General features: G+C 48.3%; 2 protein-coding genes across 2 annotated transcripts; both read right to left on the bottom strand.

Moving 5' to 3' along the window:
• Window positions 1-2,280: 2,280 nt before the first annotated feature.
• On the bottom strand, window positions 2,281-13,358 carry ncstn (nicastrin). Its single transcript, XM_086153240.1, has 17 exons — window positions 13,264-13,358; window positions 11,200-11,304; window positions 10,964-11,087; window positions 10,484-10,605; window positions 9,419-9,564; window positions 8,973-9,117; window positions 7,064-7,176; window positions 6,186-6,338; window positions 6,005-6,109; window positions 5,794-5,871; window positions 5,560-5,729; window positions 5,389-5,491; window positions 5,210-5,308; window positions 5,046-5,133; window positions 4,325-4,488; window positions 4,038-4,253; window positions 2,281-3,960 (listed from the first exon to the last, which is right to left on the bottom strand). Exons 1-17 carry the CDS (start codon window positions 13,319-13,321, stop codon window positions 3,838-3,840), a joined length of 2,112 nt encoding a protein of 703 aa, XP_086009366.1. The 5' UTR covers window positions 13,322-13,358; the 3' UTR covers window positions 2,281-3,837.
• A 171-nt stretch (window positions 13,359-13,529) lies between these two features.
• On the bottom strand, window positions 13,530-25,745 carry copa (COPI coat complex subunit alpha). Its single transcript, XM_086153239.1, has 30 exons — window positions 25,552-25,745; window positions 25,074-25,187; window positions 24,914-24,987; window positions 24,621-24,701; window positions 24,449-24,525; window positions 23,972-24,081; window positions 22,444-22,553; window positions 21,373-21,472; window positions 19,397-19,615; window positions 19,161-19,311; window positions 19,019-19,085; window positions 18,869-18,944; window positions 18,461-18,543; window positions 18,153-18,378; window positions 17,928-18,066; window positions 17,676-17,838; window positions 17,452-17,598; window positions 17,197-17,386; window positions 17,020-17,115; window positions 16,225-16,313; window positions 15,982-16,105; window positions 15,769-15,858; window positions 15,581-15,687; window positions 15,327-15,473; window positions 15,107-15,247; window positions 14,848-15,030; window positions 14,654-14,764; window positions 14,413-14,574; window positions 14,026-14,220; window positions 13,530-13,936 (listed from the first exon to the last, which is right to left on the bottom strand). The coding sequence occupies exons 1-30, from the start codon at window positions 25,589-25,591 to the stop codon at window positions 13,877-13,879; spliced, it is 3,672 nt and encodes a 1,223-aa protein (XP_086009365.1). The 5' UTR covers window positions 25,592-25,745; the 3' UTR covers window positions 13,530-13,876.
• Window positions 25,746-26,076: the final 331 nt, after the last annotated feature.

Raw genomic sequence — 26,076 nt, 5'->3', positions numbered from 1 at the left:
CCTGGAGGCCCCGCCTCCTCCTGGGTTAGGCCACGCCTCCTCTGGGGTTAGGCCACGCCCATCGGGAGGTCGGCGTTAGGCCACGCCCCCGCCCCGGGGGGAGGGAGGGAATACATTTTTCAACAGTATTATTATTTAAGAATAAGAATAAGAATACGAACAACTTCATTTATCCCGAAGAAAATTGTTGTGCCAGAGATTCATATAAAATATAACAATTATAAATTATAGTACGTATAATTTAATTAATAATATATAATTTAATTTAATTTAGTATAAACAGTATAAAAAAAAGGGGGGAAGACATAGTAATGGGGGAAAACATAGTAAAACATAACAATAATAATAATAATAGTAGGACATTGTATAAACAGTATAAAAAAGGGGGTAGAATAAGAAATACATTTCTTTAATTTATTTTTAGGGATTCAACCGTGTGATATTCTTTTACTTTGATGCAGAGTACTACTTTTTTTTTCTATACATCCAATAAAATAATAAATACGTCACCAGCCATTCATGCATTATCAACAGATTCATGTAATTAATCAAATCTTTATTCTTTTTAAGACCTTAAAACACTTTATAGCCTTGACTTTGACACTTTATGTTTTTATTTGTATTTCTTTTTCTCCCTCCTTCCTACTATTATTCATTATTGTTATGTTTCACTTGAACCTCTGGCACAACAATTTCCTTTGGCATAAATAAAGTTGTTCTTATTCTTAATCTTATATATCTATAATGCATACATACACACATACAGATGCATACCTCAAAAATGCGTGTGTATATCCTGCAACTTTCAAAAAAATCCATATATATCTGATACAGGCATTTTATGGCCCGTTTTGCGTTTTTATCCAGCCTGCCAAACTGTTTTCTTTAAAATATTTTAATAAGTATTTTCAATCAATATTGAATTTAGAATCAACTTACTTTTAGCTCATGTTTAATTATGTTAAATTTTATGTCAGTTATTTGTCAGTTATTATCCATTTATGTGTTCATTAATTATTTTAAAGTTTAAATAAAATGCCAAAAATTTAAATATTGAAATAGCAATTTTCATTTTGTTCAGTTTACATGATACCAAGTTGGCCCGCACATAAAAATTAAATGAGAAATGTGACCCGCCAGTTAAAATCATTGCGATAAAACATTGCGATAAAGTTCTTTATCTTCTGTAATGCAATTAAAAAAAACAAAAAATACTTTTTCATGAGATTCTAATATTTTGAGATAGGATTTTTGAGTTTTCTTCAGATGTAAGCCATAATCAGCAATAATAAAATAATAAAAGACTTGCAATATTTCAGTTGATTTGTAATGAATCCAGAATGTATGACCTTTTTGTTAATTTTTGTGATTGCATTACATAAGATAAAGAACTGTATCACAATATACTAATTTTCTGAGGCAGTTCTGTATGTTTATGTGTGTCAAAAAAATAAAGGGAACACTAAAATAACACATCCTAGATCTGAATGAAAGAAATATTAAATACTTTACATAGTTGAATGTGCTGATAACAAAATCACACAAAAATTATAGATGGAAATCAAATGTATTAATCCATGGAGGTCTGGATTTGAAGTGTAAAAACACACTCCAGTCTGATCGGAAGTTAATGTAATACCCTTAAAAATGAATTCCTAAGCAGACAGTTTGACGTCACACAAGTGGAATTAACTTGGAGTTACGTTGTGTTGTTTAACAATTCCCTTTATTTTTTGGAGCTGTATAAATACAGTTTTGCTGTGCAAAGTAGGTTTCTATCAGTGGAAAACACCCAAACTGAAGAAAACCCAAAATACAGAAAGATTTAATTTTTTTGGAAACAAATTAAACAAGTCACTACACTTTTACATAAATGGACATAAACCCATATTATTGCAGTTTAATGAAAGGTGCGGCTTTATACGCTAATAGCAATGTTGTGATTAGCGCTGATAGGCGGTTGCGATAAAACCCCTGCACGCAAAAGAACCTGTTTTATCATTGTTTGCTCATGGAAGTGGTTAAACAGTAACAGCGGAGGAATAACGTCGTACTTTAAGACGGCGTGTGAGGAGTCTCCATGTTCTGATCGTGTCTGCGTGGGTCCTCCGGGTTCCTCCCACCGTCCAAACACATGCAGGAGGTTCATTGGAAACCCAGATGTGGGAAAGAGATGTTGGATGTGTCGCTGTGTGTATCACGATAAGCCTTAAAGATCATAAAAGGATGAATGTAACGCCGAAACAAATAACGGAGTCGACCCTCCTGTTTGTTTCTTACTGGGTGAATTTAATTTCTCCCTTTGTGAGACATTTTGCTTCATGGAGTTCAGCCGCTGGGAACAAAATGTTTTCTTCTTCACTGTGAAAAAAAAAGTCAAATAACAAAAAAAAAAAAAAAGGCTAGTGTCGCCCCCTTTTTGGCCCCTCCTTCTGACAAATTGAATTTTCAGCGAGATCATGGTGAGTCAGCGTCTGGATAAACAATTCTGAGAGCGCTCGCCGACCGCGTGGAACTCCACGCCGTGGAATCCCACCGACTCGAACCTTCTAAAAAGGCGACGGCGCCTTCACCGATTGGACTTGTTGTGAAGCAGTAGCTAGGAAAAACATCTCAGAGGGGTTTCTGGCAAGAAAGAAAGTCAGATGGACGACGGGTGTTTCTTTTTTCAGGCAGCGGTTTATTGGTCAACTCTCGTTCGAATCGGGATTCATTTTGTGTAAAATTCAAAACCGTTGTGGGGAAAAAAAAAAAAAAAAGAGTGTCGTGACGGTTAACCGATTCCACGCTCGAAGTGAACGCTCATCTGCAACCGAACCTCCCGTGTTTACATCTTTTTATTTTCTTTTCTTTTTTTAGATGTGTCCATTGGTGGTTTCCTCGGTAACCTAGAGCGTCGAACACGGGCCTTCGATCGGTACAGCTCGCTGACACGAAGCGAGACGTCAGAAAATTCGTGAGCAGCTCCTTCTATTTGTGAAATCCCGAAGGGTCCGAAGCCGTTCGGAATCGGACCATTCGGACCCTCGCCGCTTGTTCATCGACGACAATAGCGCGGTTGCTAACGGGCGCTAACGTAAACATCCGCCTACGGTATTGCACAATCGCTGCCATCCCACCAGAAATAACTGGATAAAATAAAAGAGCGTGGCTTGAAGCCGAAATGAGCGAACCGCGCCGAGGCCGGGACTCCTCCTGCGTTATTGGATCTATAATCAGTCCAAAATCGAGGAGTGACGGTAATGCTTTTGCGTATTTATTTATTTATCGGTAGTGTTGCGGGGGGGCGTTCCCGGCGCGCCGGACGTCGCGGTGACACTCGGCCGGTTTGCCGGTTTTAATCCGCGCGTGTCGACGTGTCCCTGGAACGTTTTGATAGCTGGTGTGCGGCCGTTTTTTTTTTTTTTTTTGAAAATGCAGAAGCCCTGAAAGTCGCGGGGAATCGAGACCGGTGAAGTTTCCGGGCGGCTGTTTTCGACAGTCTGTGGGTTCACGTCCAGAGAGCGTCCCGACACACTCTTCACATTTTCATTTCAACACATTCACTCACACACGCACGCACGCATACACACATTTAGTGCCTATGACATATTAACAAAACATTCCTTGACAATATAAAGGAAAAAAAAAAAATAAGAGGAAAAATATGAACATCTTGTGGAGACCCGGTTCGGGTCCACACCTCACTGGACCAGCGAGTCCGTGTACCTACTCGGGGTTTGTAGCGCGAGAAGAAGAACCTGGTCCGTGTTTTGCCTTGTGGGTGTGGACGTAGTTTCGGGAGTCGTAGTGGTCGTGGGGCTTTTTTTTTTTTTCTTCCTTCCTTTTTTTTCGCGATCAGTAGGTGGCGCTGGTGGGCTCCCGCCCCGAGCTGAAGAGTATGTCGGCCTTGGAGCTGACGACGTAGGTCAGGACGAGGGACGTCAGCAGCACGGCCACGCCCACGCCCAGCGTCAGCATCTGGGGGAGGCGAGAGAAAGGGGCGTCGGTGAGGGCGGCGGATATTTCCTCGACGTAAAAACAGCGGGCGGGAGTACCTCCAGCTCCTGGCTGGCCACCAGGAAGATCCGGCCTTCGATCTTCTTCCAGCGGGACTCCGTCCACGTGGAGAACTCGGTGGAGGAGTAATCCTTCAGCAGGTCCAGCGCCGGGGACACGGCTCTGGAGATTCGAGCGGTGGAGCGCACGCAGAAGCCCTGGCGCTCCGTGGCGTTGGGCGGCGCCGCGCCTTGGACCCAAATATAAGTATACATCTGCGGGAGGGGGCGGGGAAAGTAAGCGTCTGGCGAGAAAACGTCCGTCCGTCGGCGGATCGGGTACGTACGTGTTTGTTATGGGTGTCGTCCTCGTCCTCCCGCTGGCTCTGGCAGTTCTCCTTGGTGACGTTGACCACGCTGCCCGTCAGGTTGGCCATCAGGTGCTGCACCAGCATGGTGAGCTCGCTGTTTTGCTGCACGGCGCCGATGTAGAGGTTGGTCGGCTGCTCCTCTGGGGGAACGGGAACAACGGGGGGGGGGGGTTTGGATCGCCTTTGCGGAGGGTCTAGCCCGGAACTGGACCGTGCATAAGAGGTAGCGGAGGAAGGGCCTACAACCACTTTAGCTTTAGCATTAACGCACTTTAGCTTTAACGCTTCCGTAAGGGGAACCCGTAACAACGCCAGCTAACAGAAACTTATTAGTGAGCGCCGAGTGTCACAAAAGTAGCAAGAAACGGGAGCGGCGAAGACGTGCGGCCTCTTCTGGCTTGCTATGCCGCACAGGGCTAGCTTTGGAGTTAGCTAACGGCTAACACGATTCTTCACTATCCGGCTATCAGACTTTTTAATTCCTCTTCCCAGGGAATCTTTGTAGTCAAGACCTTAAAACAGTTAAGACAATTTATATTTCATAGTATTTCTTATTCTTCCTCCTTCCTACTGTTATCTATTACTGTTATGTTTTTGCTTGAAACCCTGGCACAACAATTTCCTTCGGGATAAATAAAGTTGTAAAGTGGAAGAGGCTACTTCCTGGAACGGGATTCACACGTTACATTCAACTCACTCAGGAAGTTCGCGAAGTCCGACGGGATGATCTGCTGGAACCAGGCGTTCTTGGAGCGGACGAGGAAGCCGTAGAGCATCTTGCTGACCTGGGGGAGGAGGGGGTCACCGTTTCAGATCTTCTCAAGGCGGCGGCGAGAAGGACCGGACGGGTCGACGGCTTACTATCTGCTCGTCGGCGTTGATGTCGGGCAGCCTGGCTTCCTCGCCGCCGGCCTGCAGGTACAGAGCCCGAGCGACGGCGGTGGCCACCAGGGCCAGAGCCTGCGGGAGGGGAAAACGGGAAAGTCGGCGGCGCCTAAAACGGCAGCGGGCGGTCACGTGACCCCTGGCGTCCTGGTTACCTTCGCTTTATCCGTGACGAACTCGAACTGCTCGTCCGGCGTCATCCCCGGCGGGTAAGAGACGTTCAGGTACGCCGCGTTGTCGTAGATGCTCTGGTAGAACCTGCGACGGGGAAGCGGGAGTGGCGTTTAGCCGGTGCGGCGGGCGGCTGGCGGCGGTTTGAGTTTCACCTGCTGGTGAAGGCCGCTCGGTGGTCCTGGATGACCACGCCGGGGAAGGGCCGGTCTCGCAGGAAGCGCTGGAAGGACGAGGGCGGGAGCGGCTGGGAGACGTCGGGCTCTTCCGCCGAGATGTTTAATCCTCTCACGGCCGTCTGCAGGCCGTCGATGAGCCTCCTCACCTGGAACGGGACGCTAGGTGAGACGCGGGAGGGCGGGCGGCGCGAGGGGAGCACGAGGACGCACCTCGGCGTTGACGCTGCCGTTCCTCCTCGACACGGGGTCCGAGTGCAGCCACAGCTTGTTGTCGACGCCGAGCCCCACCTGCAGGGCGGGAATGCGGCAGAACATCAGCAAAACCTCACTTCAGAGCGGGATCTTCACAGGACTAGCGTGCTAGTTTCGTGGCTAATCTTGTTGCGGTGCGTGAAACACACACACACACACACACACACACCTGTCCGACCTCCAGCACCGAGTGGATGTTGTCCAGGTCCAGGGCGAACTTGTTGTGCTTCATGTCGTACACCATCCTGGAGCTGCCGATGTAGTCGAAGGTCTCCTGGGGAGCGCCAGGAGAAGCGGGTTAGCTGGGAGGCGTCGGCGCCGGGGGGCCGAGGCCGCGCGTGGAGACCCACCCCTTGGAAGAAGGTGTAGAGGATGGTGCGGTTGGGCGGGGCGTTATGGGTGACGTCCCGCAGGGCGTGGGCGGCCGCCACCAGGCTCACGAAGCCCGAGACGCCGCTCTGCGCCCCGGGCGCCAGGTTGAAGAAGAAAGACCTGCCGTCCAGCTGGAGGGGAGACGAGAAGAGAGGAGGCGACGGTCAACATCTCCGGTCCTCCCACCGTCCAGATCTTCGCCGCCCCTCCCTTGGCCACGTCCGAATTTCCAGCCCATCCTCCTGCTGGCTAGCTTAGCTTAGCACCGACGCCATCGAACGCGCGCCGTTGCGAACTCTTTACTGCGGGCGGAGGTAGGCTACCGAACCCATAGGCACCTATTCATTGTGCTAAGCTAACTAGCGGGAGGACGAGAGGAGTAATGGGATCTGGTCGCCGGTACCTTTTGCTCGCTCTAAGCGATCTCAGGCAAAACTGTTCTCAGTTCTACTACCTCAGTGGTGGAACAAACTTCCGGAAGCAACAAGACTAGAATCATCTCTCTCAACCTTCAAGAAACAGGTAAAAACTTTTCACTTTCAGGACTTTTTACTGCGCTGATGCCCCAGATCAAGTTAGGCACCAAGTTAGGCTATGCAGTGTGTGTGTGTGTGTGTATGTTTGTGTACGTCTTTGTCAAAAAAAAAACAACTCACTAACCCAAGCTTACTGTTCTGTATATTTCCTGTGCATCTTGTATTTGCAAGTGTTATTCGCAGTCCTTATGTCCTCTATTGTACGTCGCTTTGGATAAAAGAAATGTAATGTAATAAACATTTAAATAAATGTCCGGACATCTTTGTTTGATTCTGGCGACGGACGAAGGCTCGCTCCCTGCAAGACCCCCTCGTCTTACCCTGGCCGCCGCGATGACCACGCTCTCCCCATCCTTGTGGCCCTTCGCCGTGCTGTTGATGGGCCGCGACGAGGCCCAGACGTTGTTGTCGCCCAGCGGGTCGCAGACGAACTCTGCAGCGACACACGGGGGGGACGGGACGGTATTACAACAAGCACAAACGCACACAGGAGCCGCTTTAAAGAATTTGCTAAAAATGAGTTTAATGCTCCATGAATGACCTCGTGTATCAATTTTTTTTTTTTTTTCTTCAATAAATGGAAACACTGTCAATCCTTCCCATTCCCCCTGGTTTGTTACGGGTATTTAAATAAGACGAAATAACAAATAATGCATCAACAAAACATCATAAAAAGAGAATGTTTGATTAAGTGTATTTGCCTTGACTATCGAATGAAGATGAAGAGACCTGAGGTTTTTTTTTTTCCATTTGGTCCTCTTTCGCTTAACATCCTGTCTATACACTTAATGCTACAATGCTATGCTAAATGCTAATTTTTTCTTATCTTTGTACTTAAGACCTTAAAACACTTTAAAGCCTTGACACTTTATAGCTGTATTTGTATTTCTTATTCTCCCCCCTTTTTTTTACTGTTTATACAATTTCCTACTATTATTTATTATTGTTATGTTTTACTTGAAACTCTGGCACAACAATTTCCTTCGGGATAAATAAAGTTGTTCTTATTCTTTGATGTAACGCGCACATTGTTGCACTAAATGTCGTGGCCAAGATATCTCACCCGGGCCAATATGAGCGAGGTGTGTGTCGTGGACACGGATGAGTCCGCGACACACACCTCGCTCACGTTTTCTCATTGTTTACACTGTTTTTAATGCGACTTCACGGACAGCGTCAAACGCTCCTTACCCGGATCTCGGCTCTGTTCAAAAAGTGAAAAATCCAGTTACCGGTATCTCGGGAAACTCCTAAATCGAATCCTGGTCAAAATAAATTATAAATATTTAACTGAAGTGTATTTCATTTGTGTTAATTCCTTTTTTTTTTTTACTTTTAGTTCTAAGTTGGAAGATTATTGTGATCTTGAAATATTAAATAAAATTATATTTATTATTTTTCGCCGCTCAAAATAACGTCACACTCGCGGAAGCCGGTAAAGTCCCGATTTGAAGTTCAGGAGCAGAAGTCCCATAAACTGGGTAAAATAAATATTTATGAAGATATTTTGCAAATATCTATTTTTTATTGTTTACTGACACAGTGATTTTTTTTCCTGATTAATTTTTCAAATTCAGGCCAAGGCTCCGCTACACACTCAAAGCTCAAAGCTCAAAATGAGTTCATTACATAAAAAAAATATATTTTTTTCCATAATACTTTGCGAATTTCAGAAGCAACACACTTCACACTTGTTTATGCAAAGTGTAAAGGTAATAAATAGCAACATATACAGTGGTACCTTTATTTTAGACGTCAAAAAGTAATCGCGGCTACCGGTGTTTTCTTTTCCGAGGAAACCGGGTCCAAATGGCTCTTTGGGTGTTAAAGGTTGCCGACCCCTGGTCTAGACGTTTGTTACGCTGACCTCCGATAAAGTCACAAATTAGTGTAATACTTATTTGAAAAAAAAAAAAAAAAAAAAAAAAAAAACATAAAAAAAAATAAATAAAATTAAAAATAAATAAATAAATAAATAAATAAATAAATAAAGTTTTTTAAAAAAAAAAAATTCTCATGCAGCGGGATTGTCGCGGTTATGGTCTTGCGTTATGGTCCGCAAAGTAATCGCGGCTCCCGGTGTTTTCTTTTCCGAGGAAACCGGGTCCAAATGGCTCTTTGGGTGTTACGGGTTGCCGACCCCTGGGCTAGTATATAGCGGTCGCCCCCGGAAGTGAATCTGATGTGTGTGTGTGTGTGTGTGTGTGTGTGTGTGACGTGTTCGGGTACCGGAGCTGAGGCTCAGGCTGATCTCGTTCCTCCTCATGCAGGTGGCCGTGTCGGTGACGGCCGACATGTGGGAGGAGAGCTGCATGGCGCACAGCGGGTACTGGGGGGCGCTGCCGTTCAACGCTCGGTTGTGGTCCAGGTAGCACTGCGCACACAGGAGATAACACCATATGTGTGTGTGTGTGTGAGTGTGTGAGAGAGAGAAAGATGTGGAAAACATGTGGAAAACACAGCCGAAACAGCATTAAGAAGCGTGGGTGTGTGTTGTTATTGTCGTCTGCTTTCAGGTGAGTGGGCAAGCCCAGGCAAGTGAATACACACACACACACACACACACACGCAGCCTACCAATTGATCTCCCGAGGATGAGCGGCGCAGCAAAATACTGAGGGGGAGCGGCTAATGGTTATTTTTGCAGGCTTTCCCCGCCGGCCGCTGCGTCTCACCTGGCGGATGACGGCGGTGTCGTTGTCGTCCTTCAGGGAGAAGATGGGGAAGTCGAACTCCTCGTAGGACAGGCCGTTGCCCAGCGGGTTCCACATGGTGACGTTGCAGTTGGCCAGGGCCGAATCGTAGCTCTCCGTGTAGACGCCTGGACAGGGAGGAGAGGGGGTCATTTATTTGGATTATTTATGTTTTTTTTAGCGGCGGTTAGCGCTAATGTCTCGCGGCGAGAAGGTCCCTGGTTGGATTCCCTTCCTGTGTGGAGCCTCCATGTTCTCCCCGCGGCTGCGTTGGGTTCCTACGGGTTGTCCAGGCTCCTCTAAACGGTCATATGTCTCTTTTTACGGCCCCGGGATCGATCCAGGGTGAACCCCGCCTCTCGTCTACGGACGAGCGGTACATGGCGAATGAACGGATGTCGTGGACGGCTAAAACGAAGGGCGGGAGGCTCCGTAGAAACTGCTTTCAGCCCGAGCGGAAGACGGTTAAGGGACCAGGAATCGGGAAGGAGTCCTTTCCTTTTATTCCTTAGAGGTGGAATTATAAGACACTTAATTAGACACTTTATAGTTTCACTGAGACACTTTATAGTTTATTTCTAATTCTACCTTTTTCTTTTTATTATCTATTACTGTTATATTTTCTGTAACTCTGGCACAACAATTTCCTTCGGGATTAATAAAGTTGTTCTTATCTTATCTTATCTTATCTTACACTGGAAGACGGGCTTATACATGCTCCGCTTTACATCCACATACGTAGCTTTCAGTTAGTCCACTTGTTTGACTTCCTGCGCAGTTCAATATGTCTAAACGCACCTGAACTCCTTGTACGCTCAAGTGAAAGGAAACAAGAAGACGTCACGGCGTCGGTATCGCGGCCGCTGTGTCGGACGTCTGAAATGGAACTCTGATGTGAACTTTGCGCTTCCCTCTGGTGGATGCATTGCTCAACAACCGTAAAAGCGGGTTACCTGTTGACGCGCATAACCTGAGCATACATGAGCCTTAAGCCTGAAAAGACTTGCCGACGCAAGTCCCGGTATGCCCCGCCCTCCCCTCGCGCACCTGAGTTCTGGTTGGGGCAGGTGGTGTGCGGAGAGAAGCCCTCGGCCGGGTTCGAGTCGGGCATCACCACGGCGACTCCTGCGACCCTGCCGGGGTCGCTCTTCAGCTTCATCATGGCGGATCTGCCGGGACAGGAGACGAGGGGTCGGCGGACGGTGGGAGGCACCACAGCTCTTGGGCGATTTCTTTAGTCGTCGACGGAAATTCGTTTACGGCTGAATCAGGATCCGCGTCGCGTTCATGATTCGTTTGTTTAATCCTTAACCAACATAATAGTACTTAACATTAAGGTGTGTACAGGAAGTCCCCGCTTTTACGTTTCCTGGTTACTCATACATTATCAGGATAGTGCTTTGTTTAAAACCCGCCAGTTGTACTTTTGTTTTCGTCGTTTTTTTGGTAAATCGTGCTACGTCCCGTTGAAGGAACGGAACTGCGACGCGCAGTCGTAGGGTTTTTCTCAAGGTCGGACGGCGGTACCTGGTGAAGAGGTGGGACTCCAGGATCACCATGTAAGGCGGGTTGGGGCCGGTGCTCAGGACCCAGTCCAGGTCGGCCTCCGACTCGGGCACGTGGAGCACGCCGACGTTACCGGAGAGGGAGGCTGGACGGGAGGAAATGAGGAAAAAAAAAAAAAACGCAACACAAATATCATCCCCTGCGCTCTTAAGACGATTTTAAAGAGTAAAAGTTAACAGCGTGGCGGTCGAACTCACACTGGCAGCCGATCTGGTGCGTGGCGTTCAGCAGCCGGACGCAGGGATTCGCGGTGTGATTCAGTCGCACGTAGATCTTCTTCTCCACCGAGTTGCAGCCGACACCTGCGGGAGGGAGCGGCGCCGATGACGGCCGACGATAAAAACAACGATCCGCGGCGTGAGCCGGGAACACCGAGGAGACCCGGGGTTTACACACGTAATCCACGGTAGCTGAATCAATATTTCCCACTGAAATCAATGTGGACCCCATTGATCCGTGTTTCAGCCTTCTAACACATACGGCGCTATTTTGAAAGAAAGGAATTAAAGTTAACCGGATCGGTGAGCAGAGCAACGATTTTTCTTTTTCCACCCAATCAGAAAAGCTTGCCCCGTCACTTCTGACTGAAAAGTGTCTGACGTTAAGGCGCATGAGGTGTTTTCCTGTTTCGAAATCGTCCATTTCCTCACTGAAGCCGCGACGACGGGGTGAAATCGAGCAACCGACGCTGTAAAAGATGGACGTCTGTTTGAGAACTTGAGGAAACTGCTGAGGGCGGACGCGCGAGATGAATTTATGTTGGTAGGCTTGTGCAGTCTGGAGGGATTTAACTCCTACGATACACCAGAAGCAAATTCCTCAACGTGCAGGTGATAACATCTTAGACGCTGGGCCACTATTTTGATTTGAAACACGCACAGGCAGAGGTGAAGATATGGCGGTTCTCTTTGGGAGAGAGGACGACTGACTGGATCAGGAATTAATCCAGACGTGTACAGAGGAAGGACGGTGAAGATCTGAGTAGAAGGATGCTGAGGTTGGAGCTGCCGGGCAGGAGGACCAGAGGGGGTTTTTGGATGGAGGGAAAGAGGGGATGGAGTTGGTGTGACAGGAGAGGGTTATGCTGGGCTTACACCTAAAGATTTTCTGAAAACTCAAAGTTTGATTTTTTTTTTTTAGGAGTTTTGCTGCCGTTGCAATCCGCTCTCACCATCTCGGCCGTCGGGTACAAGATGGTCATCTCAGCTGTCTTCGATCCTAGTCTTGGTCTGACCACATTATCAAAGGTGTTTGATATCATCTCAAGACTTTAAGTTTTTATAGTGACAGAACACAAACAACAGGAAACCTGGTGGACAAACAATCACCAGAGCGGTGTTGGATGAACGGGAAGAACGCGAGGGATGGTGGAGCTGTGGGCAGAACAGCCGGCTTGAACCGCATCAAGAGAAGGAGAAGCTATGGAGTGAAAATAGCAGAGGTTCTGCAGATACCCGGGGAAAACACTGCACAGTGGGAACAAACTGCTGAACTCATCTAGTTGTTGTCTGTAAATAGTGACCCTGTCAGAAATCTCAGGCTGACACTAAAAACTCCAAACACTTGATGTGAGATGATAGTTTTCCACCAAAGTCTTCTGATGTATGGGTGGCTTTTGACGGAGGCTGTGGAGACTCCTGAAGGGCGAACCCAAAGGAAAAGAAGAAGCCAAACACAAGATCTTCAATCAATATTATGTGTGTATTAAAACAAGCTTGACGTTCACATGTTTTCCCGTTCAAAAAATCCAAAACTGATGGATTAGGTGACTGACATACCATAGTTATCAACTTGTTAAGTTCCCAGAGGAACCGATGGGGCTTTATTTCATTTTTGACACCAAAAAAAGGAGGGATTTCTGGGGTTTTCTCGAGGAAAAGGTTTAATCCTTAGCTCCGGGCGACTGGAAAAAATCACGAGCAGTCACGCTGAGATCACGGAGCCGGTTCTGAAAGGAAGTCACACCGACCACTTCCTCACATTTTTAATTTCATTTTCGGAACTACTTAACACACATCATGTCGTGCTGAAACACATATCGATGTAAAGTAATTCGGCAATACATATATTTTTAACAAGGATGACATATCGGGGTTTAGTCTGAAACTGGGTAGCTCCGGTCGTTAGCCTAGCATCGGCTAGCCTCGAGCACAAAAGAAGCTAGCTGTCCGGTCCCCGGTTCAGGCGGGTAACACACACACACACACAGACGGGGGGGGGGGGGGGGGGGGGTCCAATTCGACGACGGCAAGGGGACTCACCGGCGAGAAACACGCAAAAAAGCAGCATAAGGGTCCATTCGTTCGACCGTGGATCCATCTTCCTGGTTTGGTGAAGCCCAGTAGCACAACAGGAAGTGTTGATATGGGAAAAACTTCCGGCTTCCGGTGAGTACTTCCGCTCTTGGAGGCAGGCCTGAGGGGGAGCTAAACTCTGCAGGTGTCCCGACGCCTTCCACTTATACTTTAAATCGATTCAATCAATCGACTCTTCCCACCTATGTAAAACACTTTGACCACAGCCAGGATTTTCTTTTTATTTAGTTTATTTACTTTCATACACAGAGCAGTGTCATTACTATTATTCATCCGTCTGAATCAGAAGTGGAGAAACAAAACCTACGCATACAGAGAAGACAGCAGCACAAAATTTTAGCAAGATAGTTTGTTATATTATGCGCCTGAAAGGATTTACAACATCAATGTGAGGAGACCAGCTTTAAGTTTGCAATTTATGATCGGGCACGTCGTTTGGGTTTAAGTGTGCCTCGTTTATTTGCAAACTGCTGCACGTCTCAACCTAATTTCGATGACCATTTCTGTAGCGGGTGTGGGTCGTGTTTAAGCCGAAGACGTTCTTCCACGTTGCATCTCCTCAGCGGAACTGAAGCGGGCTCACGCGCAGGCCGATGACGTCCTTGCCGATCTCCGTCACCTGGGGGAAGCGCCGAAGCGATTCACGGGATTGGTTGTTTGAGAGTTTGAATAAACAAAGCTTGGTGTTGTAAAAGATGGCCGACTTACCTGGGTGACCCTGCAGATCTGGCCTTTGTAAGTGGGGCAGTAGCAGGCCCCCGACAGCGGGCACTTCTCAACGGGCCGTCCGCGGTACAGGGGGACGAAGGAGGCGGCGCACAGGTCAAACGGATTGTGGGGGTCGTAGTTCAACTGGTGGGCGTCCGTCAGGGTCTTCTCGCAGGCCGCCAAAATCTTGCGGGTCTACGGAGGGGAAAATGCAGATGTGAGTGAATTGGTTAACACGGTCAAGATAATGAATGAATTAGAAGCTTGTTATCTTTACTGTGCTTGACAAGCAACCAATGTGTGTCGGCAAATTATTTTTACAATCAAAAGGATCCAGATTCTGAGTGTTTGCTGGGTGAATGATGGCGTCGGCGTGCCGCAACCCACCTGCTGTGCGACGTCGGGCTTGGGCCCGAGCTCCAGCAGGCGCCGCGCGAACCCGGCGGCGGTCTTGAAGTTGCGCAGCTTGAAGAAGAGGTTGAGAGCCGTGCGCAGCACCAGCACCATGTGCACGGGCTGCAGGTTGCAGTGGGTGAAGTACGCAGCCATCTGCCAGGGGTCGGGAGACAACGTGTGAGATTTCCGCTGAAGAATGAGACGGGTTTGGTAGGACTGAGGAGAGCTTCACCTCGCACAGCCGCTTCTGCTGCTCCAGAGTGTCTTTGGGCAGCTTCTTCCTCTCGGTCTCCATGGTCAGACCCACTATGTACTCCTTGCAGATGGTGATCAGCTGCTGGGCCTGTCGGGGAATCACAGAGGTCACGCGTGGGCCGTGATGTGACGCTAGCTAGTGCCGCGGGGCTAAAGCGGTGCGGCGCCGACCTCCGCAATCTCCTGCTTGTTGTCCACGACCAGCAGCGGCACGGACAGCAGGATGGCCCGGAAGCGCTCGATGGCCTCCTCGAACCTGCCGGCGGTGGTCAGCTGGTAGCACTGCTGCAGGCGGGCGATGAGGTCGGCGAGGCGGAGCCCCACGGCAGGCAGCCCCTGCTTCGCTCCGCAGTCCTGAGGACAACAGACGCGTGAATCCCTGGTAAGTTTGTATATTTATTTTTCCCCCCCTGACGGAGTAGACGCGTACCTTCCAGTTCCTCTGGGGATTACCGCGCAGGCAAGGCAGTGAGGGGAGGCCCAGGTAGCAGGTGCGGCCTCTGGACAGGGTCTGCATGAAGAGCGCCTTGTAGGGGGCGAAGCTCACGACCCCGACCTGGTCGTGGAGCAGCTGGAAGGGAGGCGGGACTCACGGTTAGCCGGGCACAAATCGACCTTTCCTCACAAAACCGTTTTTTCTGTCCTCGTACCCTCATGGCGGTCTCGAAGGAACCCGCCAGGACGTGGTCCACCGGCAGCTGGGAGTTGTTGCACCACATCTGGGTGGGACTCAACCCCTTGGTGGGCGGGACGAAAAAGCCCTCCTCCGCTCCTCCTCCCGCTCCAGCTGGCAGGTCCTGTGGTCACCATTGGAAGAGAGGTGTTCACTTTCACACACCGCCTTTAGGACAGATCCACACCGTTTAAACACCTTTCGATAAATCCATCGAAACCAAGCTCTCACCAGCTCTGGAGGAAGATCCAGGTCCTCCTCCACCTCCCAGCCACCTCCTTCATCTTTCCCGACGCCTCCTTCTTCTCCCAGTCCTTCCTGGGCATCCATGAAGCCATCTGAGCAGGTACAAAAAAAAAAATGGGAAATTTACAACACATCTGCAAACATCACCTCAGGAGAAACAGCGGCTGATTTACCTTCATCCAGCTGCAGCTCGGCATCGTCCCCCCAGCCCTCGCCTCCGGACGCGTCCATATCCAGGTCGGCGGCCATCTGGCCCGCTTTGCCTGCGATCAAACCATCGAGAACATTGCGAAGTGTTGACGCCGGTGAGCAGAAGGAGCCGGGAATTGTATTTCCCGTCACTGCGGGGGAAAAGCTACGCTAGCTCTTTGCCGCACGCGACTCACCCTTCGCCGCGATGGCTCCCTCGAAGAAACCCTTGGACACGGTGAGCAGGGGCCAGTTGGTGTCCAGCGGGTTGATGGGAGGAGGGGGCTGCAGCAGCTGGGCGTTGGGGTCCACCTCCGGCACCTGGAAGACGCGACATCTCGACCGTCACGAAAGGTTTCTATTCGATCTGAAGAGGCGCGTGATGTTTTTCGGCTCATTCGAAGCCGCCGGCGAATGTCCCGGCTTTTTTAAAAACGCACCGTCTCCTTCTCGGGGTCGAAGGTCTCTTTCAGGGCCTCGGCCTCCTCGTCCAGCCCATGGGTGGCTGCGGTCAGGTACGCCAGGGACTCTGCAGAACACACCGAAAAAGCGCTCGAACACTTTGTCTCGCTGCTGTGAAGCGCAGCTCTGCACGTAGCTCACCTTTGCTAGCGTGCAAATCGAGAAATAAATCCACGATTAAATCAAGTGGAAGGGATTATTTGAAATTTACATCAATATTTTTTTTGAAGCAACCCTGCAAATTCCACATTGGAATACCAGCCCCCCCAGCTCATGATATATTTATTATATAAATATTATATAAATATATTATGTAAATAAATGTATCTTCTTTCTTCCCTCAGGGAATCTTCAATCTTTGTAGTTACAGTTAAGACAATTCATATTGCATTGTATTTCTTATTCTTCCTCCTTTCCACTATTATCTATTACTGTTCTGTTTTTTACTTGAAATTGGCACAACAATTTCCTTCGGGATAAATAAAGTTGTTCTCATCTTCTCTCTCATCTCATAAATGTAGAATGCTGCTAACTTACAATTTGCACAATTCTGTTCAGTAATTTACTTATCTGTATATATTCATATATTTTTTTTAAATTTTATTCTATGATGCTGCTACCCCATGTGCCCCGCAATTACCCTTCAAGGACAAAGTTTTTTTTCTGATTTTGAATTAGCGAGCGTTTATGTGACACGATGCTAACATCGCGGGGGAAAAAAAAAAAAAAACAAAACAACAAAACACAATGACGAGGCGATGAAGGCGTCTCACTTTGGCCGCAGTTCTTCAGGATGCGGACGCGCTCGCTGACGTCTCCCAGGTAGAGCGCGGCCTGGTAGTGGCCGCTCATGTCCTTCCTGATCTCAGCTAAACACAGGAAGTGGACGTTAAGTCAAGAGCGGAGACACTAATCCGACCGGGTGTTCGGGCGGCGCGTCTTTCTCTTACCGATCTTCATCATCTTGCGCAGCTTGGCCAGGTTGCCGGTGATGAGGTAGAGGAAGGTGAGCTTGTCAAAGTTCTTGGTCCTCTGGTAGCACATCTCCACCACTTGGTGGTGACCCTGCAGCAGCGCCGCCTCGCCCAGACGCTCCCAGCAGCTGCGCTCATCCAGCGCCTTGGCGGCCTCCAGCGCCACCTGGGGAGGACGCCGGCGTTAGCGGCTTCTCAAGCGGCGGGGGACCGCGGCGACCCAAAACCAACCTCGATGTTGCCGCACTCAAGCGCCAGGCTGAAGCGGGTCTTCTCATCTTTGACGAAGTGCAGCGCCACCTCGGGGTAGCCCTTCTTCTGCAGGTAGGCAATGATGGATTGACCCACTAGCTTAGCGTTGCGCACCATGTGGAGCACCTGGGAGAGGAGAATAGGGTTTTTACGCCAATACGTCCCGAGCGAGATCTTCCGGCGGCGGCTCTGGCGGCGCTCACCTCGTCGTACTTGCGGTTGACCAGGGCGAGTTTGAAGCGATATTCCGTGGGGTCGATGGTGAGCACGCGCGGACGGCACTCCCGGTCCAGGCAGTAAACGCTGTTGCCGCGCACGCGGGTGACGTAGATGGGCAGGTCCAGGGTGCGGATGATACCGTGGTCGCTGCGAGGGGAAAACCCAGCAAAACAAACGTTTGCTAATGCTAACGGACATGGCGGGGCCTTACGCTAACGTGTTAGCGGCCCGCTTACCCGGAGGTGAGGGCGTATTTGATGTGGTTGGAGGTGGTGTAGATGAAGACGCCGCTCTCGTCCCAGGCGCCGCTCTTCACCCGGATGTTCTCGTGGATGTTGCAGAGGCTCTCCAGCTTGCGGTTGCAAATCATAATAGCTGAGGGAGGACGGGGGAGCGGGAGGGGTTAACACGTCGCAGGACGTCGGACGGCACGTCTCAGAAGATGGAGGTTGCCCCCTCACCGTGTTTGGCCAGCAGGGCCACGTGGCTGGTGTCGGCGCTCCACACCACGTACTTGACCTTGGCGATCTTGACGGTGGCCAGCGAGCGCTTCTGCTGCACGTCGAACAGCGTGACGCCGTCGGCGTCGCGGAGCAGCAGCGAGCCCGTGCCGGCGTAGAAGATCTCCTCGCAGCTCGGCACCTGCACCTTCTTCACGATCTCGTTCTTCAGGTTCTTGATGAGCAGCTGAGGCCAGAAACGACATGGACGCCGTCAGCTTTCAGACATCCCTCGGGTTTAACGAAGGATAGAAAATGAGATTCCTTACCGAGTGCATGCGGTCCAGGACGGCGAACCTGTTGCGGGCCACCCACACCGCCGTCAGCCCCGATGACCTCTTTCCCTCGGGCGCTATGGCAACAGGAGAGACGTTAGTATGGCCGTCAAACGCAGCCAATCCATGGAGACTCCAATTTGAAAGAGTCTCAGTGGAAATATTTCCAGTAGTACTTGATGTTTACTACTATAGGTTATGTTTGGGAGCCACGTTTGGAGGAGGACGAATCACAAAATAAAACACACGACAGTGAGAGAGCGGATGTAAACAAAGTATGCGGTACTTGAGGAACGGCACGTTTTTTTTTTTTTTTTAAATAATTCATGGGATAATTAGAGTAAAAACTGAAAAGGCCGCTAGTTGAGGACCTCCGCAATCAGGATTTGAGCGTCTCAGTACCGTCTGGATTCTGCGAGTCGCTCTCCTTGGGGATGGAGTAGAGGTCGTAGGTGCTGTTCTCCAGGTTGGTGGCCCTCTGCGGAGGACGGCGGCGTTAAATATCGTCCGGAAGAACGTGAATCTAACAGTTTGCGCCGCCAAGATACTCACAGTGCAGAGCAGGACGGCGTTCTCGGCGGGGTTGTAGGACATGCTGAACACCGGGAACTTGGACCCGCTGCAAAGCGAGGGGAGCGCGTCAAGACGACGAGCCGGCGTCTGAACGCTCGGGGCCCAAAGAGGGGGCTCCTACCTGCGGAGCTGCATGACGGCCGTGTCCTTGCTGCTGTTGAAGTCCAGCTGGCGGAGGAAGCGGTCCTTGACGTAGTAGAGCATGCTGCCGTGCACGGCGTACGCCGGGCGCTCGCGCTCCAGCTTGAACACGATCATGCCGCTGTCGTGGCCTGGAAAAAGGGGCGGCGAATGTGAGACCCGTCTCGTGGACGCGTCGGCGCCGGGTTCGGCCGTCCCTTTCCCCCCGCGTCTCACCGGCGGCGAAGAGGTTGAGGTTGGGATGAGCGCCCAGCACCCAGAAGCGGTCGTGGTCGCGGCGGAAGGTCTGCACGCCGGTCCTCTTGGACATGTCCCACACGCGGATGCTCTTGTCCTCCGAGTTGGAGAGGATGAGCTCCTGGCGCGGGTGGAAGACGGCGCAGGAGACGTTGTTGTAGTGGCCGCGGCAGGTGTCCAGCTCCCAGGCCTTGGATTCTGGACGGGAAGGCGGGGAAGACGCATCGTTACAGCTTATGTTCTGTCATTATGCTGCAGGAACTAGCATTAGCTAAAGAGACTTAAACTACATACCGTCATTTCCGAACTAATGAGCGCACCTCAATATAAGCCGCACCGGCTGGCCGGTCGCTATCTCGGGCTTCCTCCTGCGCGCTAAAACCGTCAAAGTCGTCTTCTTCGGAGCCCGAGTTGATCGGACTCAGAATTTCCCGGTCATTTCATTAATCCGATGTGACGAGGATAAATGTTTTAGCGGCGTGAAGCTCGTTAGCCCCCCCTCAAAAAGTCCATATATCAGCCGCATCGTTGTTTACGTGAAAAAAGTCGTGGCTTATCGTCCGGAACCTTCACTTACGCGGGCTTGCGTAATAACAGTAATAACAGAATAACAGTGCATTTTGTTTTAAACGTCCAAAATGTAATAACTTTTTCATTTCATTTTGTAATAAAGCCGCATTTCGTAATTAACTGCTGCATTCTGTAATACATTTTTCTGCATTATGTAATAAGTTATAACATATTGAGAAGATTATTACAAAATGCACTTGCAACTTTTTTATTCTCTAGGAAACGTAATAACATGGTGGATTATGTAATAACAATTCTAAAGTTTATTTGTTTGTTAATTGTATTTTATTTTACTTTAAAGTATTTGTAAAAGCTAGGCCTATTATTAATATCACTGTATTAGCCTAGTAGCGGTACTTAGCAATTACTATCAATACACTATTCAAAGGTTGCATTAACAGAGAATATTCTATAAATTCCATGTTATTACATTTCCTAGAGACTAAAAAAGTTGCAAGTGCATTTTATAATAATCTTTCAAAATGTAATAACTTATAACATAATGCAACAAAATTTATCACAAAATGCATGGGGCAGTTTATTGCAAAATAAAATGAAAAAGTTATTACATTTTGGACGTTTCTTACAAAATGCACCGTTATTACAAAATGCGGCTCAACAGGGCATCGACTTTACTGACATATATTTTTCGCGATACGAGCCGCCGCACAGTGGACTTTTATTCACCGCCGTGATACGAGACTAGATGCGAGGTCGAAGCGGGCGGGTTGAGCGTTTTCCGCCGTTCGAAAACAGTTGGACGTGCCGCCTGCCACTAGGTAGCCCAGAGAACATCGTCATCGGAAATGGAGACATTTTCGGTGAAATACGGTGACGAGGCGGGAAACATTTAGAGGGATTTGGTGGGAACATCGACGGACAAGGCGTCGGAAGTCATTCAAACCCGGTTTGATGGTTTTGAAAAACAGAGGAGCAGCTTCACTTTTCCCCGAAATGAAGTTTAGACATCAAGTGTATTGTGGATTATCATTTTTAGTACCTTTTTTCTTATTTTTTTTTTTTTTCCCTGAAACATTTATTTATTTATTTTTAAACTTATTTTTTCGTCTTTCCTACCTGAGGCTATCAGACTTTTTAATTCCTCTTCCCTCAGCCGCAGGGAATCTTCAAATCTTTGTAGTTACAGTTAACAGTTGGGACAATTTATATTTCATTGTATTTCTTATTCTTCCTCCTTTCTACTATTATCTATTACTGTTATGTTTTACTTGAAACTCTGGCCCAACAATTTCCTTCGGGATGAATAAAGTTGTTCTCATCTCGTCTCATTTGAAAACACGAAACGGATAAATAGGGTTTAAATTCAGTTCGAGGAAATGGGAGTTACGAGCTTGATCGCTGAGTCGAGGTATCAACGGCCTCACCGTTCATCCTCCAGATCTTGACCTGCCGGTCGTCTGCCCCGGAGACGATGAGGGGCATGCTGGGGTGGAAGGCGGCCCAGTTGACCCCCCGATCGTGACCCTGGATGAAGGTTGAATAAAAAAAAAAAGCAGGTTAAACTCCTGGGACTAGACAAAGAATTAATCGGATTTAAAAACAGCCATTTCTTTCCGGGAAGGAACTTTTTTTAGTTTTGCATTCCCGCAGGCTGCGAGGGACCACGGTATGACATGCACCTTTAGCTCCACAAAAAAAACGATGAAGACGACGACAACGGAGACACGAACAACGGGGCGGCGGAAGCAGCCGTCGCGTTTATGTTCTGCTAACCATGAACTATCAGATTTGTCAGATTGTTTTTATCATCTGGGTGAAGAACCCTGTTAGCAGCTAGCTAATTTCGGACTCATTCGTGCTAAACTGTTGATGTTAGTACGCAAGCCCTGGAAGCCCCCTGCGCCCAAAAGAAGGTCTTCCTCGCTCCAACAGCAAGAAGAATCTGCTAATGGCGAATGAGTTCCACAAAGTTCCACTGGGAGCCGCAATTACTTTTTGACGTCTAAAATAAAAGTACCGCTGTATATATAGCTTTTTATTACCTTTACACTTTGTATAAACAAGTGTGTAGTGTGTTGCTTCTGAAATTCACAAAGTATTACAGAGAAAATTAAATTTTATTCATGTAATGAACTCATTTTGGGTTTTCAATGCTTGTAGCAGAGCCTTGACCTGAATTTTAAAAATAAATCGGGAAAAAAAAATCAGTGTCAGTAAACAATGAAAAATAAATATTTGCAAAAATATCTTCATATATATATATATATCGTATACCGGCTTCTGTGAGTGTGACGTTATTTTGAGCGGCGAAAAATAATAAATATAATCTTACTTAATATTTCAAGATCACAATAATCTTCCAACTTAGAACTAAAAGTTAAAATAAAGGAATTAACACAAATGAAATACACTTCAATTAATATTTATAATTTATTTTCCCAAGATGAAAGAGCCGCGGGTTGCCGACCCCTGAAAATCACGACGAAATCACTCGCCTCTAGCACATGCTTGACGACGGCGTCGGAAGCGCCGAACAGGTCGACGCCGGAGATGCCGCGGACCTCCGTCTCCACGGCGCCGGGGGACAGGTTCTTCTTCCTCAGACCTGGAGGCGACATTCAGAGCGGCGGGTGCAAAGGGGGAGCCGTATGGGTGTTACACAGGGAGCACCAGCACAGTGGGGGAGAAAACAAAACAGAGGTTAACCAAGAATTAAGCATACAGACATTTCCACGGAGGTCGGAGGGAGCTCTTATGAAGGGGAGCTGACGGACCACTGGACACACACACACAGGACGGGAACACACACACCAACACAACCGCAGCTCTCTCAGCTCCCGCCCTCGCGGATCTGGAGGTAATCACCTCCACGGGCGGCGGGGTGGGTGATCGGGTTAATGGATTGGGTTAAAAGCGATTACTGACGGACTCAAATCAAGAGGGGGGTGCGGTTGCTATGGGCGACTCCCGCCTGTCGAAATGAGCGTGGTGAACATGTGGCCCGGCGGCACGTGGAAATGACATGGACGGGGCGGGGCGGGCGTGGATGTTTCCGGGGAGGGCGCCGGGTGGAGGTGCGTGAATTTGGCTGACGTGGGTGGGTGGCGTTGTGAAGACGTGCTCTGATGGGGCGCCGGATGTCATGAGTATGAGCAGGATTATTTCTTTTGTCGCTGATAGTCATGCATGGGCCTTTTGAGAGGCATGCGGTTAATAGCATCCCATAAGTGGCAGCTATAGATTAGCATGGAAGCTAACAATAAAAAAAAAATAAAAAAAATGGACCACTTTGGCCATCGAGAAACCAGAACGCCGCTATTTATTTCGCATTGTTATCACAGAAAAAATAGAACTGGCTGAGGAACTGAGTCTAGTAGCATGGGTTAGTGCGCATAAAAGTTTTAACTAAATAAAAATAGAATAAACTGTTTTCTGGAGGAGCATGCTGTAAACCATGCTCCTAAATACGTAATGTTAGGTGTGAAGGACAGGCCGGGCCGTATGAATGCCAGGAGCTCTGGAGATGTTTCGTGCACGTAGTTGATGGTGATGGGATGGAGAGAAGGAATGACTTGCGTTCATGGATGTTGGGTTAGTGACAGGGGGTGCGGAGAGGGAGAACAGACAGACTGAATCAAACATCATCATCACACCCATATTAGGAGCATGCAGAGTCACACAAAAACACCTGTCAGGAAGTACGACGGACACGGGGATGTTGCCGGAAGCATTATGGGCTGTCCATGAATGCTGTCACCATCCCCGCTGGGAGATGAACGGGGGCTCTTTTTTTTTTTTTTCTTAACAGCAGAATAAACAAGTCCCGTTCAAATCCCCGTCTGTCGTTCCTGACGCGAGGCGTTTTGCGAACGGCCCACAGAGATTTGTCCTGTACACACAGGGGAGGAAGAGGAGGTGCAGGACGCCGCATCGGCGCCGATCCAGCTTCCTCCTCCTCCTCCTCTGTACCACTCTACACCCACCCCTCCCAAAAACACATCTCCCGGCCTCGGGCCCTCTCACCGGAGATATCCCACACTCGCACGGTCTGGTCCAGACTGGCCGACACCACCAGGTCTTCAGAGGGATGGAACTGGGCGCACATCACGTAGTGGTTGTGGCCCGTCAGCACGCTGTGGACCGGGAGGAGAGGGAGACAGACTAGTTAGGACCGGTTGAGTCTTTCAACAGGGGGTTAAAGACTTCTAGCTTTGAAACCGAACTTCCAGTCCATTGATAAGCATTAAAACAGGGTTTGTTATGTAATACAAGGCACATAGGTTTTTCTTTTTCAGAGATTAATCAAGGGGATTATACATATTTTGAATATGTGAAGCAAAATTGACGCCAAGACAGCAACTTTTTCACATTTTCACATTTCATTTCAGAGAGCCTTTAGCTTACAATTCCATCCAGGAAATCAGAATTTATTGTAGCTTCGAGCTGTGGAGTTCTTCCTCTATCAGCTTAAATATTAGCATTAGCCTGCTTGCATGTTACCAGACACAAGTCCTGGACTGCCAGTTCCAAATCCGAATGGTCTGGTCGTCTGACGCGCTGAGGATCCAGGGGTATTCCTGCAGAGAGAGCGACGGGTTGATGTGGTGTGTTTATTGCTGTGAAAGTTAATATCTGCGGCTGCTGTTTCCCGACAGACAGGACATGGACTGACATGGTGGAAGAAGGTGGTTCTGATGTAGTCGAGGTGTCCGAGGAGGGTGAAGAGGCAACGTCGCAGCTTGTAGTTCCACACCTGATCGAAACACAACCAGCAGAGTATTTTGACCGAAGGGTGACATTTCTATCGTGGCTACTGCATCTTGATTGCGCATTGCAAACACACGCAACTTACGCATACAGAGGAACCAAACAAACACCAGTCTATTGAATACACACCATTACCAACACAATAAGTACACAAATGTGCATCCGTGTTTTCTTCCTTCCCAATCACTGCGGACTTACCTTGATTTTGTAGTCATCGCCTCCTGACACAAACAACGGCTGCTGCTTGTGGAAGTCAATTCCCCTGACAGGCCCTGAGAAAGACGAATATACGAATGGAGGACTTTGGATGTTTAAGGTGAATTAGTGATGATGCACAATTATGCACATCTCTTCTCACCGTCGTGCTCGTCAAACTTGTCAATCAACGTGCACATCCGGTAGTCCCACAGCTGGATGACTCCATTGTGCAGACTTGCGAGGACCCATGGCCTCTTCGGGTGGAAACTAAGGCCTGGAATGAGGTTTTTTTTTCATATTTAACGGTTATAACACTTCACAATCTATTTTTTAAATAACGCTTCTTTCTGGACGTCTAACAGTCAAAGAATTATGACAAGGCTAATAGTTAGCGCTAGCTTATCTATAGAGGTTCTGTAGCTAGCTTGTTTACCGTGGATATAAACGTTCACTTTTACCACACAAAACACTTCCCATTTATGCAAGACGAATACAAAAACGAACCAGTTGTTTCTTAATACGCAGTAATTGAACATAATAGCTGATAAACAGTTGAATAGGATATATATTAAGACCACTTCGCCGGGTAACGTCAACTGGCTAACGTTAGCATCTATGCTAATCGCAAATGGCCTTACCTTTAACACGAGCAGACTTGGTTTCAAATTTAGTCAACATTGTCACGAATGTCTTGTGCGAGCTCCTTTTATAATGTAAAAAGATGCGATTCTGCACAAACTTTTAATAGCAATCAAACAACGCAGACAAGTGGCGTTGAGCGGCCGTCGCCCATTTAGACTAGTCTCGTCTTTTCCTGACACGTATCCCGATCGTGACTTCCGGGTGTGAACAATAAAGTTTTGTTTTTTTTGTCTTCCCTCTGTGAACAATAAAGTTATACAGTGACGATGACGCAAAAAGCGCCACGGCAGCTGCAGATAGAAATATAACATCTAGAATAGAAACGCACAGAAAATACACTTCGTATTGTGGCGTTGTTGATCTATTTGGTATATTTCTATGGTCCATCGCTTTCTAATAAGCTTCGCTAAACTAAGCTAAGCTAAGCTAAGCTAGCTAAGCTAAGCTGAGATACAACCTCCACAGGCAGTGTTTAGAAGAATTTTTTTTAATTATTTGAAAGCAAGAACCCAACTCGTTCT

The sequence above is a fragment of the Fistularia commersonii genome, chromosome 10 (genome assembly GCF_037954325.1).
Source record: "Fistularia commersonii isolate RoL2024-O1a breed Wild chromosome 10, RoL_Fcom_v1.0, whole genome shotgun sequence".
Classification (NCBI taxonomy): Eukaryota; Metazoa; Chordata; class Actinopteri; order Syngnathiformes; family Fistulariidae; genus Fistularia; species Fistularia commersonii.
The sequence above is the reverse complement of the archived record's forward strand: the minus strand, read 5'-3'. Positions and strand labels throughout refer to the sequence as shown.

What these genes read in the sequence shown, in the direction of transcription:
- ncstn (XM_086153240.1), bottom strand. Translation starts at nt 13,321, where the DNA reads ATGGATCCACGGTCGAACGAATGGACCCTTATGCTGCTTTTTTGCGTG. An exon ending in TTTTTGCGTGTTTCTCGCCG is followed by an intron (nt 11,305 to 13,263) that starts GTGAGTCCCCTT and finishes TCCCTCCCGCAG; the next exon opens with GTGTCGGCTGCAACTCGGTG. An exon ending in TGGCCAGCCAGGAGCTGGAG is followed by an intron (nt 3,961 to 4,037) that starts GTACTCCCGCCC and finishes CGCCTCCCCCAG; the next exon opens with ATGCTGACGCTGGGCGTGGG.
- copa (XM_086153239.1), bottom strand. Translation starts at nt 25,591, where the DNA reads ATGTTGACTAAATTTGAAACCAAGTCTGCTCGTGTTAAAG. An exon ending in ACAAGCAGGAGATTGCGGAG is followed by an intron (nt 14,765 to 14,847) that starts GTCGGCGCCGCA and finishes ATTCCCCGACAG; the next exon opens with GCCCAGCAGCTGATCACCAT. An exon ending in AGCAGAAGCGGCTGTGCGAG is followed by an intron (nt 14,575 to 14,653) that starts GTGAAGCTCTCC and finishes GACCCCTGGCAG; the next exon opens with ATGGCTGCGTACTTCACCCA.